General features: G+C 39.4%; 1 protein-coding gene and 1 long non-coding RNA gene across 11 annotated transcripts in view; one reads left to right on the top strand and one right to left on the bottom strand.

Moving 5' to 3' along the window:
- Positions 1 to 20,860, bottom strand: part of Braf (B-Raf proto-oncogene, serine/threonine kinase) — a 137,919-nt gene that overhangs the window by 11,821 nt on the left and 105,238 nt on the right. For all 10 annotated transcript variants that reach the window (XM_042273090.2, XM_076566487.1, XM_076566486.1 and 7 more), the window contains 4 exons: positions 14,520 to 14,566; positions 13,457 to 13,575; positions 9,273 to 9,404; positions 397 to 531 (listed from right to left, as the gene is read on the bottom strand). In XM_042273090.2, coding sequence (XP_042129024.2) covers positions 397 to 531; positions 9,273 to 9,404; positions 13,457 to 13,575; positions 14,520 to 14,566 — 433 coding nt within the window. The remainder of the gene's footprint in view (positions 1 to 396; positions 532 to 9,272; positions 9,405 to 13,456; positions 13,576 to 14,519; positions 14,567 to 20,860) is intronic.
- Positions 2,607 to 15,128, top strand: LOC143272309 (uncharacterized). The gene is made up of 3 exons (XR_013049745.1): positions 2,607 to 3,404; positions 10,266 to 10,345; positions 14,414 to 15,128. It is a non-coding gene; the product is annotated as an uncharacterized LOC143272309 (long non-coding RNA).

Below are 20,860 nucleotides of genomic sequence, written 5' to 3'. Positions count from 1 at the left end.
ATGTTGAGAGCTCACAGCTATTACAGACTGCAGGGGCTCTGACTTTCTTCAAGCCCCAGTGGGCACCAGGTACACAAGTGGTACACACATATCCATGTAAGCAATACCCATACACAAAATAAATGAAGACAGAACAGAATGCCTCCTAAGAGTTTGAGAATGGCCGGACAAACGCAAAGTCCCCTACGGGGCTTGTATTAGGACCCCAAACAGAATTCTGCTCAGCCTTTGTAAAGTCATTGCCCTGTTTGCTCATCTGGCTGTGCACGGAAGATCAACTCAGAATCCAAACTCAGAATCCATACCTTCACGTGAGCTCCTGCCCACATCACCCTAAAAATCACCTTATGAAGGTTAGTTAGTTGGTACCCTGGGGTATCATGAAGGGATTCTTACTTGGGGAAAGAGTGGTCTCTCGTCTCTTTTCTTTTTGAGGCACTCTGCCATTAATCTCTTCATGGCTTTTGGACAGTTACTCCGTACCTTACTGAGATCTGGAGATAGATAGCCTCGTCCCACCATAAAAATTATCTGAAGAGAAATAGGCAAATCATACAGTCTTATTAATAAACAAATATATCAGCAATGAAAATTTAACAAACTGTATACTTATGGAATTTGCACTTTCCTATATGTACATTAACTTTGTATAAGCCAAAATAAAAAACAAAGCTAGTATCTGGTCTCCTAACCCATCACAGACTGTTGGGCACCCATACCAACAGGATGCAAGCTTGTTTCATGACCCCAAGCCTGTGGCAAAGTCCTTCGAATTTCTCCTGTGGTCCTTGGAAACAGGGGCTATGTCTATCACAAATGGACCTTTTTTTTTTTTTTTTTTAAAATCTTAGAGGCTGGAGAAATGGCTCAGAATACTTGAGAATACTTGCTGCTCTTGCAGAGGATGTAATTAAGTTCAGACCCAAGCAGCCGGTGGCTCCAGAGAACTCACATGTATGTGCATATACAGTAATAAAGTAAAGCTTAAAACTTATTTGCCAGAGAACCACTTAGGTGTATGTTTTGTTGCACCTAACCTCTATTTTATGAAAGGCCTTTACATTTACCAATATGGACTCTAGTATGTATCATTCCAGGCTACAAAATGTGGTGGCTCACGACCATCTATAACGAGATTTGGTACTCTCTTATGTCCTGCAGACACACATGCAGACAGGACACTGTGTACATAATAAATAAATGAAGCTTGAAAAAAGTTATATTCACCCACATATACATAAACTAAAGAGAAAATGAAAAACACCATGGTGTTCATTAACACACATACTTTTGGAGCTGGGGAGATAGCTCAGTTGGTAGGTAAAGTGCTTGAGTAGCCACATTAAAAAGGCTGGGCATGGTGGCATGCACTTTTAATTCCTGTGATGTGGAGGCAGAGACAGGTGGATCCCTGGGACGCAGTGGCCAGCCAGCCTAGCTTAATCAGCTGGCCCCAGCCCAACAAGAGAGCCTCTCTCAACACTCAAAGTGAACAGCATCTGAGGAATGATACCCAAGACTGCCTTTGGCCTCCACATGTCACCCCTGCCCCCTCATTTCTGTTAAGCAGGTGAGGCATGCTTATAATCCCAGTACTGGAGAGCAGAGGCAAGAAATTCAGGAGTGCAAGACCAGGCTGGGCTACACAGCCAGACTCCATGTCTAAAATGGAACAAATAACAAGCCAAAACTATGTACTTTCAATTTTTACCTTTTTTTCTTTTCTTTTCTTTTTTTTTTTTTTTTTTGGTTTTTTCGAGACAGGGTTTCTCTGTGTAGCTTTATGCCTTTCCTAGAACTCGCTTTGGAGACCAGGCTGGCCTCGAACTCACAGAGATCTGCCTGCCTCTGCTTCCCGAGTGCTGGGATTAAAGGGGTGCGCCACCATTGCCCGGCCAATTTTTACCTTTTATGTGATAAAATTTATCAGTTATACATTAAAAACTATAACAATGGCAGAACCCAGCATTTAAAAATAACTCACCAGAGCTTAAAGTCATAAGAAAAAAAATTTAGAACCTTACATTCATATTTTTTCTTGAAGATATATAATGCATAATAAAAAAGCCTTAAAAGCACAACAGTATGCTACATTAGGACAGAATTCTTTGAGGGGTTAGAGTATACTACAAATAGCTTGAAGAGAAAAATAGGAACCATGTCACTGTAGAGCTTTTCTATATTTAAACAGGGGCTAGTCTTTAGATTTTACTGGATACATTTCAGGATTTCTCTGTGTAGTCCTGGCTGTCCTGGAACTCACTCTGTACACCAGGCTGGCCTTGAACTCAGAGATCCACCTGCCTCTGCCTCCTGAGTGCTGGGATTAAAGGCGTGTGCCACCACCACCCAGCTAAGTATCTTCAAATTTTAGCCAAGTTATACTGAAATTGACATTCTTTGCAATTACTTAACACATAAGAAAACATTTTAGATGACAACTTGAAAATGTGCATAAGCCGGGCGGTGGTGGCGCACGCCTTTAATCCCAGGACTCAAGAGGCAGAGGCAGGTGGATCTCTGTGAGTTTGAGGCCAGCCTGGTCTACAGAGAGAGTTCCAGGAAAGGTGCAAAGCTACACAGAGAAACCCTGTCTCAGGAAAAAAAAAAAAAAGAAAGGAAGGAAGAAAGAAAACATGCACAGAGGTCTAGTTGTTCAAAATATTCTTTCAGAAGGGATGGGAGGGGAAAAATTGAAGACAATTCACATTTTTATATGACCCACAAAATTTAGCTTAGTGCAAAGCATAAAGGAGGTGTTAATTTGCTACTGGGTGGGGAGCTGAATGATGCAAATACAGCAAGAACGAGAAAGGGAAGTTCCTGGATATAATTTGTGGGTAGAAAAGTCACAGGGCATAAGGATGACAAAATTAGTACCTTGTTTTCAAATTTTGAGACAATTTCAGCCTAAACTCAGAACTCTTGGCATCTCTTCCTCTTTGGTCCTGTCTCAGGACTACCAGAGGACATGCATGCTGCCTGTTTTCAGCATCTTCCTCTCTACTGCCTCTTCTCTATTTCTGAATCCTTTTATATTCCACAGTACTTTGCATATAGTAGATATTAATAACATTAAAAACCATGTAAAAAATGAGTGCGGGAGCACACAGGTAATCCCAGTACTCTAGGGGTGGAGGCAGGAGGGCTAGAAGTTCAACGTCAGTCTAGGCTACATGAGATGCTGTTTAAAAAAAAAGCCTAATGATAAGACAAGATATTTGTTATATTTGTTTCTTCAGATTTCATTCACAGAACCAGGCACCATGCCATCAGAGAGACCACGCAGCCTGAAGTCTCACAGAAAGGTCCATGTGGAGAAACACTCAAGGACTTAACCCTTGGCCCCGAGTGAGCTTCTAGCTGACAGCATCAACTTGGCAGGTATATGAGTGAGTTACTTGGTAAGCAAACATTTTTAATACTTATCTTAAGCTATTCTAGCCGATACCATATGAAACAGATGTAAATCCTCCTGAGATCATCTCAAATTATAGATCTTTACTTTTTTTAATTAAAAAATTTTAATCTTTACTTTTATGTGTATGGGTCTTTTGCCTACATGGATATCTGTGCATCATGTGTGTGCAGTGCCCTCAGAGTCCAGAAAGGGGTTCCCTGGGAGTGGTGTTACAGATGGTTGTGAGTGACCACATGAGTGCTGGGAATTGAACCAGGGTCATCTGGAAGAGCAGCCAGTGATCTTAAATACTAAAGCATCTCTACAGCAATATTTGTTTGCTTTTAGAAAGGGTCTCAGTGTGTAATCTTGGCTGACCCAAGACTCACTATGAAGATCAGTCTGCCCTTGCATGCACAGAGATTTATCTGCTTCTGCCTCCCCCAGTGCTAGGATTAAAGGCCTTGCCTTACTTGGTTTTTTAAAACTTATGTATCTGTGTGTATGTATGCCAGTTAACGAGGGTATCCACAGAGGCTAAAGAGAGCTTCAGATGCCCTGGAGCTGAAGTTACAAGTAGCTGTGAACGACCCAATGTGGGTACTAGGAAATGAACTCAGGTCCCTAGAAGAGCATCAAATGTTCTTAACTTCTAAGCCATTTCTCCAGACCTGTAATTTGTTTTAAATTACTACATTTGGGGTGACTTATTATGCATCCAAAGTAACTACAATATACTTAAAGTGTAGAATTTCTGCTTCAAGAAAAAGAAAGCCATGAGGTTATACACAGTCTATATATCCAGCTTGAATAAGTACCAGTATTAATCTTAACTTGGTAGAGAAACCACAGTAAGAGGAAGGAAACAATAAGACTGATAAATGGGGCTGGAGAGATGGCTCTGAGGTTAAAAGCACTCATTGCTCTCGCAGACGACCTGGGTTTGGTTCCCAGCATCTATGGTGGCTCACAACCATCTACACATAACTCTAGTTTCTAGGTATCTGATGCCTTTTTCTGACCTTCATGGATACCAGGCATGCACATGGTGCAAGTACAGATGTAGTCAAAATACTCATACACAATATAAAATTAAAAACCAATTTTTTTTCCTTTTTTTGATTTTTGGAGTAGTTTCTCAGTGTAGCCCTGGATATCCTGGAACTCACTCCATAGAACAGGCTGGCCTTGAACTCACAGAGGTCCGCCTGCCTCTGCTTCCTGAAAGCTGGAATTAAAGGTGTGAGCCACAACTGCCTGGCTTAAATTTATTTATTTTTCTTTGAGACAGGGTTTCTCTGTATAGCCCTAAGAAGTCATTTTTCTCAGACTTTCACACTAAGAAAAACCAATGAAATACACCCCCCCAACACACACTACCCCATACTCTTCTACAGAGTAACACAGAGAGTTATCATTTGGAGAGCAAGAGACCGATTTTAATACATAATTTGATTTTTATTTGTTTTTGAATCTGCATGTTTATGTGTGGTGGGTGCACATATGCATGCTGGTGAGAGATTTATTTTGGGTGGTTCCTTCAATTGATTTCCACCTTAATTTTTGAGATAGAGTCTCTCATTGAACCTGGAGCTCATGATTGTGCTAGCCTGGCTGGCCAACAAACTCCAGGGATCCTTCTGTCTCTGTCTCCCAGAGCTAGGATTACAGCATCTGTCACTAGGCAAAGATTTTTGCATGAGTGCTGGGGATCTGAGTTCAGGTCCTTATGCTTGCTCTGCAAATACTTTACTGACAAAGCCATCTTCTTAGCCCCTATGATCTTTAGAACTGAATTTCTTCGACCCAACCCCCTATATTCATAATTGACTTCAAAACAAAACAAAACCAAAAAACCAAAAACCCTTGGAGTAAGATGATTCAGGTCTTGAGCCCAAGGTCTGCCACTGTATTAGTACTGCCCTAGCGGAGCCTTGCTTTGAGTTTACATGCAAAACACAAACCCCAAACTACAGAGGGTGAAAGTACAGGCGAACAGTATCTACACTGCACAGTACAAGATTCTCAAACAGAAGTCTACCCTGAGAGCCTGGGAGATCGAGGTATAGGGAAAATGAGACAACTCAAAAGGATGGATGGTGCTACCTCACTGAGGATGACCAACGTTACCCTTTCAAGATAGAGTATTCCACTGAAGGGACAGTTTGAAGACAGTGGGGTGCACAGGGCAATGAAGTGGAGTAAGAGCAGGCGGAGGATTTGTAACGTTTTTCCTTCTACTTCTTTACCAAACATGTAACTTGGCTTTAGACTGGCAAACTGTAGGAGCTTCAACTACACTGTAGAAAAAATTAAGTGACGAAGGCCTAACTTTCTAGTCACTCTCTCCTCTCAGAGAGAACAAGCCTTTGCTTTCCTTTCATTTATTATCCTCTCATGGGAGACAAAGCACCTCAAATGCCAAGAGGTAGATGAGTCCAGAACTCTGGAATGCTTCAGATCTCTCACCCTGCACAAAAAACGAATTTATAATGAACCAGGACCTCAGACTGGCAATATATCTAGGTGGGCAAAGGCACCTGTCACCAAACCGGATGACACCAATTTGATCCTAGGGACTCACGTGGTGGCAGAAGAACCCGATTTCTGAAAAATGTCCTCTGATCTTTATATGTACGCTACGTAACACCCAACTCCAACAACATAAATAAATGTGAAAACAAAACAATCCAATCTACCTACCTACCTTCATACCTCCCTCCCTCCCTCTCAATCAAGATCCTTGTTGGGCAAAGGTCATTCAGAGATTTAGTATTCTTGTCTGCTGAGGGGAACAGTTTCCTCCCCAACATGCTCTTGGTGTCATAATGTTCTGCTTTACTATGGGTCCAGGATCAGTAAAGTCATGAACAGCAGACTGAAATCTCTGAACCTGTGAGCCCTTAACAAATCATTACATAAAGTACAGGATCACTTAGAACACACCTTTAAAAAAAAATTTGTAAATCATGTCTCTTGATTCAAGAATACATAAATGATAGCTGAACTCTGCATCTGAAAAACAATTTTTTAAAATCAGCAAGTATTTGAGTAGATATTTTATTATATAAAAAATATACTGTGCCGGGCAGTGGTGGCGCACGCCTTTAATCCCAGCACTCGGGAGGCAGAGGCAGGCGGATCTCTGTGAGTTCGAGGCCAGCCTGGGCTACCAAGTGAGTTCCAGGAAAGGCGCAAAGCTATACAGAGAAACCCTGTCTCGAAAAACCAAAAAAAAAAAAAAAAAAAAAAATATATATATATATATATATATACTGTGATACTGGGTGGTGGTGGTGCACACCTTTAATCCCAGCACTCGGGAGGCAGAGGCAGGTGGATCTCTGTGAGTTCAAGGCCAGCCAGGTCTACAGAGCGAGTTCCAGGATAGGTTCCAAAAGCTACACAGAGAAACCCTCCCTTGAAAAACAAACAAACAAACAAACAAACAAACAACAAACAAACAAAAACAATCTGATTTATATACAAGTAACAACAAAACATAAAAGACCATTCTACTTTCTTAGTCTCTGTGGAAATGAAAAACTAAAGCCACAACTACTATGTCTATAAAAATAATAACAAGTGCTGACTGATGGGGTCCAGGAATACAAAGCAGTACAGTTTTTTTGGAAAACCAATAGGTGGTTCTCAAAAGGTTTATCATGAGAACACACTTCTTTCATACCATATCATAGTTGAAATTTAAAAGTCAGATTATTAACAAAAAGACTGAGAGTTTAGCTCCTGATACATGGGTCAGAGGCATAGCTCAGTGAGTGAAGCTCGTGGCACACAAACCTGGCAACCTAGTTTGATCTCTAGAACCTACAGAAAGGTGGAAGGGGAGAACCAATGCCACAAAGTTGTCCTCTGATGTTGCTATGTGCATTCTATACGTCATCCAACTACACAATAACAAAATGATAATTCTCAACTTCTGTATGCATCAGAATTATTCCAGAAGCAAAAAAAGGACATGTGCTTGGACTCTATCCCATCGAATCAAAATCTGCCCTAGAATCTCTATTTAAAATATAAAAATTTTTATTTTAAATTAAATGTATGGATATGTATCTGTGTGGGGTATGAGCATATGTGTGCAGTTGCCCATGAAGGCCAGAAGAGGGTGTCACAATCCCTCGAGTGGGTTGTGAGCCACCCAATGTGGGTTCTGGGAACTGAACTCAGGTTTTTTGCAAGAGCAGTGCACTCTTAACTAGAGATCCATCTCTTCAGCCCTTAGAATCTCCATTTTTTTTTTTTTTGGTTTTTCGAGACAGGGTTTCTCTGTGTAGCTTTGCGCCTTTCCTGGAGCTCACTTGGTAGCCCAGGCTGGCCTCGAACTCACAGCGATCCGCCTGGCTCTGCCTCCCGAGTGCTGGGATTAAAGGCGTGCGCCACCACCGCCCGGCCTTAGAATCTCCATTTTAAAGCAGTCTTTTATGTGATTATTATGCAAGCCACAGCATATAGCAGAAATACTCTTAATCATTGCTTACATGGGTAACTATCTTCTTCTAATGACAATTTAATTGCCATTACTGTCTTCTTCACACATATATCCACACACACTTTTTTAAAATGTTGAGGCATCCAAGGTAATTTAAGTAAAGACAACTTATTCACTTTCTAGCATTAGTGAACTGGAATCAGTGTTACAAACTGTAATTCCCAATATTCTGGCGATGAAGGCAGGAAGATCAACATCTCAAGTTCTGCCAGGATTACAGAATACTATTCTGTTGAAAGATGAAGAGAGAGTGGGGGAAGGAATGGAAATAAAGAAAGAAAAGCCTAAGGGAATTTATTGTGAAAACACAGAGGAACAAAGCTTTGTGAGCTGATACTGGCTGGCATCTTTTGGAAGAAACAGAATGAGAAAGAGAACTTAGGAAAGGAAGAAGTAAAAATTTACCCTTCTGGCTGGGCAGTGGTGGCACACGCCTTTAACCCCAGCACTCGGGGGCAGAGCCAGGCAGATCTCTTTGAGTTCGAGACCAGCCTGGTCTACAGAGTAAGACCCAGGACAGGTACCAAAACTACACAGAGAAACCCTGTCTTGAAAAACCAAAATAAAAATAAAAATTTATCTTTCTGCTAGAATTTTCATTAGAGAAAAGATACAACATGATGTAACAGCCATTTTATACCCCCCTTTTTGTTGTAGGTGTGTGTGTGTGTGTGTGTGTGTGTGTGTGTGTGTGTGTTTGTGCGCTCCGTGCATGTGTGTATGCATGTGAGTGTGCTAGCCTGGATAAATGCTAAAGCCAGAAGTGGGTATCAGGATGTTTTCCTCCACTTGCACTTTGTTTTTGTGTTTTAAACAACATCTTAATAATTCTGGAAGAATTGGACACAAATATGTTCATCTGAACGCTTGCTCTAACAGTACAACTTGTGATACAATCAAAGGATAAAAGTATACCTGCGATCACAGCAAAGTTCATTTTTTCTTTTTTTAAAAGACAGGGCTGGCCTGGAACTCTAGACCAACCTGACCTCAAACTCACAGAGAGATCTGTTCACCTCTGCCACCTGAGTGCTGGGATTAAAAGCATACACCATCATAACAGGCTCCAGAGTTCATTCTTTTAGCTCTGCATTGACCAAGAAACAGGTGTTACCTCAATTGTTATACTTCTAATTTCTAGTCACACAATTGGGGATTTTACTCTGTTGTAACATTTATGACCAACATTTCAAGCAAAAGCCTTACAACTGTCAAATGCCACAAACATTTTCTAAAGTTGATTACAAAGATCAAAAGCTCTATCCTTCATGTTTACCTCCATCTCCAGACTTCCTCCTACAAAGAACCGAAGCCTTAAGTGAAAAACTAAAATAACCCCCAGAGATGATAAATATTTACCTGATCCCTGTTGTTGATGTTCGAATAAGGTAGCTGGCCAGTCATTAGTTCATACAGAACAATCCCAAATGCATATACATCTGACTGAAAGCTATATGGGTTTTTATCTTGCATTCTGATTACTTCTGGTGCCTGTTAGATAAGGAAGAAAAATTCTAGTTTTATCCTTCAGTTCAGCTGAATAAAGACTGAAATACAAACTATGATAATTCCTAGAGCAACACCTTATTTAAAGAAGTCTTCTACTATGTAATTCCCCTATTAATGGTCAAAGAAATAAAACCAACTAAGAAAAAGGGGGGAAAACCTGCTTTATAAATTCTGAAAGGTGGTTTGAGCCAAATTTCCATTATGCATTACTATGGTTTTATATAATTTTATCAGCAATCCTCTTTCTGAACAAACACCATTTCTCAACACTATCCTATCAGAGTTAGTCTCCACTTCCTCTTCTTGATTCACAAAGAAATACTAGATTTGCACTTACAAAAAACTTGGGAGTAGGCACAAGCAATTAATATCTTTCAAAGTTACATCATAAATGTGTGGTATAAAAAATGCTTTTCTGGTTGGGCAGTGGTGGCACACGCCTTTAATCCCAGCACTTGGGAGGCAGAGGCAGGTGGATCTCTGTGAGTTGGAGGCCAGCCTGATATACAGAGTGAGTTTCAGGATAGCCAAGGCTGTTACATTACACAGAGAGAATCCCTGTCTTGAAAAACAAAACAAAATAAAACAAAAACTTTACTAACAAGAGTAACACACAACAGGTTGACTTATTAGAAAACTTTAGTTGTTGCTTCTAGGGCAAACAAAGACCAAATCATATTCACCAGATTTTAACATAATTTAGTCACTGTGCTGTACAACTCAGTTTCTTACTTATATTAATTATTAATATTAATAAAATAATATAATTCATTTACATTAATGATAGATGAAGAACTAGTGGGTTTCTTCCTTCACCTTCCATCTCTTATACTGTTTTGTTAGAAAGGAACTGAAGAAGTGGCAAATGGTATTAATGAAACTTTGCAAAAAGAGCTGAAGGACAATGTTCTTGGTCGTGGCAAGTAAGTATCTGCTGAGGACTAACAGTACTCTACCACAGCAGCAAGTCAGAACTGTCTGGAGAGCCTGCTCAGTGCTGCCTACCCTCAGCCCAACAGAGACCATCAGAAGCTACAAGTAGGAGCCATGCTTTACTATGCTTCAAAGTTGCACATGCGTCTGCTGTCGGCACACGTGAAGGAACACTGAGGGCAGACCCGTGGGAACCCAAAGAGTCAAGGCACAGCGGTGGAGGAGGGTTCTCTTATTTGTTTTGCCACACACTCTGTTGACAGCGGCTGTTTTAGGGACATGGTTTCAAACCAACCCCACACAAGTGAGATAAAACAAAGTAGTCTTTTTGGCGGGGCAGAGTTGAGATCAACTGAGAACTGTCTTTTAAAATCTAGTTTTCTTTCACTGCTGGTAGATGACTTGATGAAAAGTTGAATGTCATCTATTTAGAAGAAATGTGTGATAATCTTCAATTTTTTAATTTACAAAAATTTTTATATAAATTTCTCTCTTCTAAGATATAAATAAAAGACTACTGTAAATAATTCAGAGGACCACATAACCTGGTTTATGACCAAATTACTATTTCAGGCTGTGGATATTCTACACACCCCAAAATTATTTACTTATTTATTTATTTAGAGACAGGGTTTCACTATGTAGCTCTAGCTGTGGAACTCACAGAGTTCCCTCTGCCTCTGCCTCTGGGATTAAAGGTGCATGCCACCACACCCAGCTTATTTAATTGTCATGTGTATGGGTGTTCTGCCTGTATATGTCCGTATGTGCACTGTGGAGGTCAGAAGAAGGGCATCGGATGCCCTTGAACTGGAGTTTACAGACAGTTGTGAGTTGCCATGTGGGTGCTGGGAATTCAACTGAAGTCATCTGAAAGAACAGCCAGAAAGAGCTCGTAATGACTGAGCAATCTCTCCAGCTTGTCACATTTTTTTCTGAAGGCAGATACCAATTGGAAAGATTTATTCAACAATGAAGTGCACTGCTGGCTAATCTTGGTCTTTTAAAATTCAACGTGGTAGAATAAAAGATGAACTCACTGATCCAGAGTTATCAACAAAAAAGTAATCACAATTAAATATAAACAACTTTATAATATTCTACTAACTATATAAACTAGGGCTTTTGAAAATGAACAAACCTAGAGACTGGACCTAGACCAACTCTTGTATTGTTAAAATAAATACACTGTTGAAGTATGTGAGTGATCTGTTTTAAATTTTTGCTTCTATAATTTCAGAAGCGAAAAGCCCCTTCCCCATCCTCTTGGGACACACTGCCATCTTTGTTAGGAGTATGTGCCTTAAAGGTGCCTGAAAGCCAGAATACAACCATCAAATAGTCTCTTCTAATAAATTAAAACAGTTAAGTATATATCAAGGAACTTTAAAAAGAAACTTAGCTAACTGTAATACGGAATCTAAGAAAGGATCTTGTCATGACTACTCTGACCTCACATTTCCAATGAAAAGACTCAAGGCCGTTAGTGGCCAGAGCACAGCTCTCCCGCCTCCTCCACTCGGCCACTTGCGCTGTCTTCATCGCTCACCCAAGAAAGCACACTCAACTGAACCCTGGGCCGACGAGACAAACTCAGGCCACGGCTTTGGAGGAGACTGCTACATCGTGTTCTGGGAATTTAGGCAAATATGGCTTTGAAAGCTCTCCTGATTTTTCTGTTTCTAATAAGTTGACCCAAAAATATTAAAGCATTAATTTACTTAAAGATTAAAACTACACAAAAATGTTTAGAACACCTGTATTCCACTTAGAGCTTATATTTGAAAATTCTTTGGACTCAGGATTGCTTTTATTCAAATATTATCAAAGATCCTATAGAATGTTTGTCTGTGTGGACTACCTCTGTGAATATTTAAGATATTAAAACTCAACTGACTATTAAATTATTTACTAATTCACTTAAATATTAAATCAATTGGGAGATATTAGCAGAGAATACCTGCTTTCAATGAAAACTAACTCTATTTTCAAAAACAAAGTTTAGTGACAGGAGAGCGACAACTCTCTCTCATGGGTCTGGCGTAACAGCAGCCAGCTGGAATCGCCTATGTGCTCCTACATTCAGTCAGCTGCAGTGTGTCATTTGGACTGTTGGAAAGGAGGAAAAAGTGGTGTCACAAAGGAAAGACCTTTAGAAAGGTCACAAGGAACCACTGTGGTTCACAGCAGCGTTCCTTGAAATGACTCTTCAAACAGCCTGCTGCACTAACTGGGATCCCAACTGTTAGAACCTCTTTCTACAAAGCAGAAACAAGGAGAGACAGACCTCTGCAGACAGCACAAAGCTCACTAAAAATATCCCCGTCTTTTTCTTTTGTCTTTCCTCTTCCAACTGCCCCATAATTATAAAGTTCTTTCTAGTGTGAAGAAGGTCTATTTCCAATATAGGCTCAAATACAAGTGTGAAACAGCCTTTCTGTTAAGAATACGTCTCTTAAGACATGTCTTAAACTGCAAACCTTAAAAAAAAAAAAAAAAAAAAAAAAAGCAGGGTATACAGACCATTTGAACATAAAGTTGTTGTTTTCTTTCTTTTTAAAAAAATTTTATTTTTAGACAGGGTCTCACCTAACTCTGGCTAGCCTGGAACTCACAGAGATCCACCTGCCTCTACCTCCTGAGCACTGGGACTAAAGGCATGCACCACCAAATCCTACAAAGTATTTTCAATAACACTTAAACATTTTATAACATATATGTATTATGTCTGAAATATACTGACACTAATTTTGCAGTAATTTTTTTAAAGACAAGAAAAAAGTTAAAGACTACATAAAAAATAAGAATATTGATTCTTTTCTTTGTTTTTGTTTTTTGAGACAAAGTTTCACTAGGTAGTTTTGGCTATCCTGGAACCATGTACACCAGACTGGCCTCAAACTCACAGATACCAACTGCCTCTGCCTTCCGAGGGCTAGGATTAAAGGCACATGCCACTATGCCTGGCTTCTATACTGATTCTTGTGAATAGTGGGAACTGTAAAAATACTGTAGTTAAGACCTTCAGTGACTTTCTACTAACTAGTCACTAGTTTAGGATTAAAGAATGTGATCAATTGAGAAATAGCCTCAATTCTTACCATCCACAAGATAGATCCAGACAACTGTTCAAATTGATGGGACCCACTCCATCGAGATTTCACTGTGGCTAGACCAAAATCACCTATTTTTACCGTGAGGTCTTCATGAAGAAATATATCTGAGGTGTAGTAAGTAAAGGAAAAAAAAAATAGATCTCATTTTCGTACTAGAGAAAGTGTTTTGATGATTTCAGGTAAAGGGGCTAGTTTCTTTAATTCTGTAGTAAGATTTTCTTTTTAAAATATAGTAATTCATATTTTCCCCCTAAAGTCAACAAACATTCTTTGAACAAGAATTAATTCTCTTCGGCTTTTATGACCTGCTTTTAAGATTTCTTGGGCTAGAAATATGTGAGCATAAGGTTAAGGTGTTTATTTTTTGTTTGTTTGGCTTGGTTTTTCGAGACAGGGTTTCTCTGTGTAGCTTTGCCCCTTTCCTGGAACTCACTCTGTAGACCAGGCTGGCCTCAAACTCAAGAGATCCGCCTGGCTCTGCCTCCCGAGTGCTGGGATTAAAGGCGTGCACCACCACCACCGCCCAGCTAAGGTATTTTTCTAAGCCTATGGGATATGTGGAAACTTTCTAATTTGAGTTGGTCCAGATATCCTTTAACACATCTGGGAAACCTACATAGGTTCTTTATTAGAATAAGAATGGTATCAGAAAGGATCTGTCTGGACTCAGGGAAAAAAAAGAAAAATTGTTTTCCTCATGTCACTGTCACATAATTTTGAACCTTCAGTTTCATATCTCAGTTACTGCTCAGCAAGATTAGATGAATTAAAGCAGTAGCCATAAAATATTTACTTTCTAGGGCACATAAAATGAAAGCAAGCAAGATAAAAAGCTCTACTATAATAAAGACTTTTCCTACAGGGCCCAGTCATACAGAAATGTGATCAGGTTGAATTCTGCTCTACTATACTCTCATGCAAATTGACTCATTTTCTTTACAGCATATTACACTTAGCATGGAACTGTTTTTACATAACATGAAGACAAAATGCAGAAGAAAAAGTCAGGATGCTTTCAGACTTCGCAGACCAGTTTCAGGAAGGATACTATTACTCTTGAGGTCTCTGTGGATGATTGACTTGGCGTGTAAGTAACTGAAAAACAAAACATCATTTAACCTGAGTAAGACTCTGAGTAGGACTCTGGCCTCAAAATCTACAGAACATATTTAGGGATGTAAAGACTTAGAATAATGATACAACTGAAATTGCTATATTGTGATAACCTCTTTACATAATAATTGATGGTAAATTGAGGATTATAAAAACATACCATTATTATATACAGCCCAAATCCTGGTGCATATGAGGACTGCTTTATCTTTTACTAGTTACAAATACAAACCTTTCACTCAGTCAAGCCTACTTATCCATGTCCTTGATATTTAATCCAATCTCTTTCAATGTTTCCCTTCTGTACTTGTCCCCAACTCAGCACCATTCTATTTTTCCACCTATTCATACTCTAAGATGAACATTCTTATTTTCTAACAAAGAACCCAATGGAAAGTGATCTTTCACTGTTCACTTATGTAGTAAGTAATCCAACAGCTTGATCTTTGTTTTGCTTTGTTTTTCATGTGTCTATGCTTGCTTTCCATTTAGAATGCAAATTCCACTAGACTAGGAAAGTTTGGTAAAGACAATTAATTTTAAAGGAGGCATGATATATTTGTAAAACATTAATGCCATTAATGTTGTTGTTATTATTACTATTGCCTTTTAGAGACAGGGTCTTACTATGTAGTCCTGGAACTCACTACATAGACCAGTCTGGCCTTGAACTCACAGAGATCTGCTGCCTCTGCATCCCGAGTGCTCAGACTAAAGGCTTGCGCCACGATGCCCACCAACATATTATTTTAAAGTCAATGATAGGTCACTTATCCTTAGTTATCCTAAATTATCCTTAAAAACTACTTTAGTTTTAGATTTCTATTTATTTCCAATGCATAGAACAGGAACTGGCAGGTGTGAAGCATTGAATACATGCCTGTCAAATCAACCACAATAGATGCAAGTTATCTGTCTTATTACCGGAGAAAACAGATATAAAGGACTTCTGAAACCTAAAAGTGACCACATTAAGTAAATTCTGACTTAAAATCAGAATATAAAATCAAAGTCGTACCATGAGCACTATTAAAAACAGATTTATAAATAGTTCAGACTGTTTGCACCCCCCCCCCCGCCCCCACCGCCCCGCCGACAGGGTTTCTCTGTGTAGCTTTGCTCCTTTCCTGGAACTCACTCTGTAGACCAGGCTGGCCTCGAACTCACAGAGATTCCCCTGCCTCTGCCTCCCGAGTGCTGGGATTAAAGGCGTGCGCCGCCACCACCGCCCGGCTGTTTGTACCTTCTTATGTTTATTAATTGTCCTCATTTTCCCAGAGAGACATCAAGATCTGGAACTATTTTTTGAACAAAAATTTCATTTTAAATTACTTTATCCAAAGTAACCCCTTTTCCTCCATTACTCTTTCACTTCATGCTATTTTCTTCACAACACTTAATACAAACTAAAATGATCTTGTCATGACTCTGGCTCTAGGCTTCTGCTACATCATTATCACTACTCTTATAGCAAAAGAAATGAAGAGGTCAATTATAGATTTCATCTGCTTTAAACACTTAAAGGTTTATTTTCTTATTTATATGTATGTATGTATTTCTGTCTGCCAGCCACACCTGTGCAGGTGCCTGTGAGGGCCAAAAGAGGGTGCTGGATTCCCTGGCACTATACTTACAGGCAGTTATGAGCTGCCCAATGTGGGTTTTGGGAACTGAACCAGGGTTCTCTGGAGGAGCAGCAAAGTACTCTTAATTGCGATCTTGCTAGCCCTATTTTATAACTTTTGCAATGGCAGAGAAAGATAAGAACAGGTGAAGATAAACTCATTCCAGGAAAGAGCTATTTAGAATGGCAAGATTTTGAATAAATGAGGAAAAAAAGGGAGGTAAGGTAATGAGAGTGCTGGTATGGCGTGAACGACTTAAAAAAATATGGAAGCCAATACATTCCCCCCTTTTGAGGCAGGGTTTTACTCTTCACTTCAAGTTGGCCTTGAACTCACAGCAATTTTGCCTCCACTTTCGAAGGGCTGGAATTACAGACTCAAGCCACTATGCTTAGCAAAAGCATCGGCCTTCTAATCAGGAAGCTATTGCTGTTGTTTAAATGTCTAAATGGACATGATGTACTCATTCAATTGTTTTCTGAATAATTGCTTATGGCCAAAGAGGACTGTCACTGTCTGCTTTGATCACCATGTAGTGACCAGTGGTGACTAACTGAGACTCAACTGGTCAAAGTGCTGAGAATGACTGCTGGTGTTCAACCATAAACAGGACAGACATCGCTGGCCTCTCCACCAAGAAAGGGCAAAAAGAATGGACAGTCTAGAGACTGGTGTGGACACTGACCTCAGGGCACGGCCTGGCTGATTATCTGCACATCATCTGCATGGGACTTGGTCCATCCCAGCATCCTGTCACGGAGGGGTTGAGGGGTCATAGGTCCCAACAAGCCCAATAATAATGTGAGTTTCATACAAAAATACGGAGACATGATGAAGAGAAGGAAAGGAAAAGGTGTCCCTGATGGATAGCATTGATCAGTTCCAGAAATCTGATTGAAGGAATCACAGCAAGAGTAAAGTATATAAAATTTAACTGAAGGGTTGAAGAGAAAAAATTTAGGGCCAGGAACTCAGTAGATACTGGTCAAGATATATCTGATTGCTAACTAGTGACATCCTGGTTACTAAAAGCTAGCTAGATAGGGTAAACCTAGCAGAGCCCAAAGTTATAACAGCTTCTTCAGGTTGATTGTGTAATTCTTTATAGTACAAACTGCTTTCCTAATTTTAACCTAGTATTTTCTTTCTGTAAACAAAGTTGCACAAGAGTAGAACAGCTCTGTATAATGGAAGGCTGGAAGGAAAAGAAACTCTATTTGCCCAGCTAGAAAAATGGGGTGAGTATCACACTCAAAATCTACACCATACAATATTTCAATGTAATTACTGCACTAAATAATTCTATACAAATTACCTCTAAAACCTAGTTTACTAAGCTTGAACTAATTATAATGGAAGATGTCAATAAGTACATAGTTGGCTGGTAGTAAGAAAGGGAACCACACTAAATAAGCTATAATCTGACATGATACAGAAGTATATCAATTATTTAGGATAATTACAATGGATTTCCTTCCTACCTTCTAAAACATTTATTTAATTTAGTGCTTGTGTATGTGTGCCCACCATTGTATGTATGGAGGTCAGAGGTCAGCTTATGGGCGTCAGTTCTCTTCTTCCACTATGTTGGTACTGAGCATTGAACTCAGGTCAGGCTTGGCAGCACATGCCTTTACCCACTGAACAATCTTGGTGAAAACTTTCTACTTTTTTAATATGTTAGGAGAGCATTATGATTGTGTGTGTGTGTGTGTGTGTGTGTGTGTGTGTGTGTGTGAGAGCGCGTTGTTTACAGCACCAGGAAGGAACAAACATGCTATCATTTAAGTAAGTACCATACTCTCTTGGCAGGATTCTTTTGCCAGTTTCTTTGCTTGGCTAAAAGTGTGTGTTGACAGAATCTACTCATACAGCTGCAAAAGCACTTGATACAATCTGTCTTTGTTCTACATCTTTCAAAATCTTACACAAGACTGACCTTTCCAACATTCTTTGAAGAGTATAAGATGATGCACCAAATTAATATGCTTCGGACTTGATCTGACCAACACAAACTAGGTTGAGATTCTCATCTTTATCTCCCTTGTGGTAGGCATAGAATTTATAATCAAGAGCCTACTAATTCTAGGAATCCTATAAGACTATATTAATTACAACCCTACAATAATTTTTCTTGAATTACTTTTATAAAATACTTCTTGATCCCATATTTGTATATTCTCTTCTTCGTAGTTAGAAGGATTTTATTTTTAGATATGGTTTAAATTTTTAGCTTACTAGATTTCATTTTCAGTTAACATGGTGGTTCATGTCTCTGTAATCCCAGCACTGAAAGGCTGAGGAAGTAAGATCACTCTAACTTCACGGCCAACCCAGGCAGGCGCTCTTGTATGTGTGTGTGTGTGTGTGTGTGTGTGTGTGTATACGTATACATACATACATACATATGGTTCAGTCTGTGGTACAGTGTGAAAACAGTTTCAAAACACACAGCAGCAACAACAAAAACATCCAAAACAAATCTTAATCCAAAACAAACAAATTTCACCTGAAGGTTTTTACTTATATTCTGAGACATGATTTTGCTTCCTAAGCTGGCCTTGAACTTTTAAAACAATTCTCCTGCCTCATCTCTGGAGTGCTGAGATTACAGATGTGTACTATCATGCTAGGTGTTAAAAGTAAAGCTTTAAAGATCAGAATTCTAGTAACTTCTATGTCAGCTCCTTTTTTATTTTTATTTTTTTAATGGGTCTCACCCATTAGCCCAGGCTGGCCAGGAACTTAGTATGTAGTTCAGGTTGGTCTCAAACCCGTGGTGATTCTCCTGTCTCAATATTCTTAGTGCTGAGAATACGGGAATGAGTTGCCAGACTTGGCTCTCAGTTACTTTTGAAGTTTTTTTTTTTTAATTAATTAATTTATTTTGTATACGGTGTGCCTGTGTATCAGAAGAGGGCACCAGATTTCACTATTGATGGTTGTGAGTCACCATGTGGTTGCTGGGAATTGAACTCAGGACCTCTGGAAGAGCAGCCAGTGCTCTTAACCTCTGAGCCATCTCTCCAGCCCTCAGTTACTTTTAGGAAGGCTCATCCTAGGGGCTGAAGAGAGGGTTCAGAGGTTAAAAGCACTGGCTTATCTTTCAGAGGACTTGGATTTGATTCCCAGCACCCATCTAGAGGCTCAAAAGCATCTGTGGCTCTAGTTCCAGAGGATCCAACACCCTCTCTGGCCCCTGTGGGCATTGTACACATGCATTACACTTACATATATACATGAAGACAAAGTACCTATACACACCAAATAATAAAGATAAGATGTCAAAAAGCTCATCATTTTCAAAGGAATGAAGTCAGAAATCTTCTGGCTTGCGATCCTCAGGTACACAATCATCCGTCTAGTTTTAACACCAATTAAATTTAGCTGCTTGTGTTTCATTTCTTCAAGAATACCATGAAAGACACCAATCAAATGCTTTCCAGAAATTAAAATACTAAAAATCACCTGGCTGACAAACCAGTTTAATCAATTAGTCTATTTGGGAAAGGTCTTAGTGGCTCATCTAAGTTTGTTAGTTTCTTGTATTTTTTAATTATTACTAAAACTTCAGACCTGGCAAATAAGATAGGTGAATTTAAAGCGGTCTTTCCTGAACTGTGCATAATTCCACAAATGATCCCCAGACTTCAAGCAGGAAAGGAGACTCTCTCCTCTGACATCCTAGCTCTCTGGAGATTGGCAGCTGTCTCAACTGACAGATGTGACAGTGGTGACATCATGTCAGGGTAGTCTTGTGTATAGGTGTTTTGCCTGCAAGGATGTCTGCACACCACATGCATGCCTGGTGTCTGCGGAAGCCAGAAGAGGGATTCCGATACCCTGGACTAGAGTTAACAGCTGAATATTGGTGCTTAGAACTAAACCTGAGTCCTCTGGAAGAACAGCCAGTGCTCTTATGTTGGGCCATCTCTCCTGTCCCTATGCTTTATTATTGAATTTAACAGTTCTCTATGTACCTTGAAGACTTTTTAAAAAAGATTTATTTTATTTATTTTTAAGATTTATTTTTTACATATACAGTCTGCATATATTCCTGAATGACAGAAGAGGGCACCAGATCTCATTATAGATAGTTGTGAGCCACCATGTGGTTGCTGGGAATTGAACTCAGAACCTCTGGAAGAGCAGTCAGTGCTCTTAACCTCTGAGCCATCTCTCCAGCCGCTTTGAAGACTTTTTATCAGATATATTTTCAAACATTTTCTCCAAGACTGTAATTTGTCTTCATTTTCTTTTGTTCATCTATCTTCTTCTGCCATACTGAACAGAGGGTCTCACACAGGCTAGGTAGTGCCCTACTAATGAGTGATATATGTCCAGACATATTTTCATTTTCATAATACTGTCTCTGGAGGAAAACTAATTTTAAGTTTTGACGTATTTCAAGCCATTTCTTTCTTTCCTTTACCTTTGTGTTCTAAGAAATCACTGCTTATCTTTATACTACAAGGGTTTTCTCTGTTGTTACTCGAAATACTAGATTTTGTCTTTGACCTACTTCAAATAAATGTTTGTTTTGTGCCATCTAACAGATAATGGTTTAGTTTTTCTATATGAATGTCTCCCGGTTATAGCAACATTTGTTGAAGAACTGTCTTCATGAACTGCATCAACACCTTGGTTAAAA

The sequence above is a fragment of the Peromyscus maniculatus genome, chromosome 3 (assembly GCF_049852395.1).
Source record: "Peromyscus maniculatus bairdii isolate BWxNUB_F1_BW_parent chromosome 3, HU_Pman_BW_mat_3.1, whole genome shotgun sequence".
NCBI lineage: Eukaryota > Metazoa > Chordata > Mammalia > Rodentia > Cricetidae > Peromyscus > Peromyscus maniculatus.
This window is presented reverse-complemented; position numbering and strand designations above follow the sequence as displayed.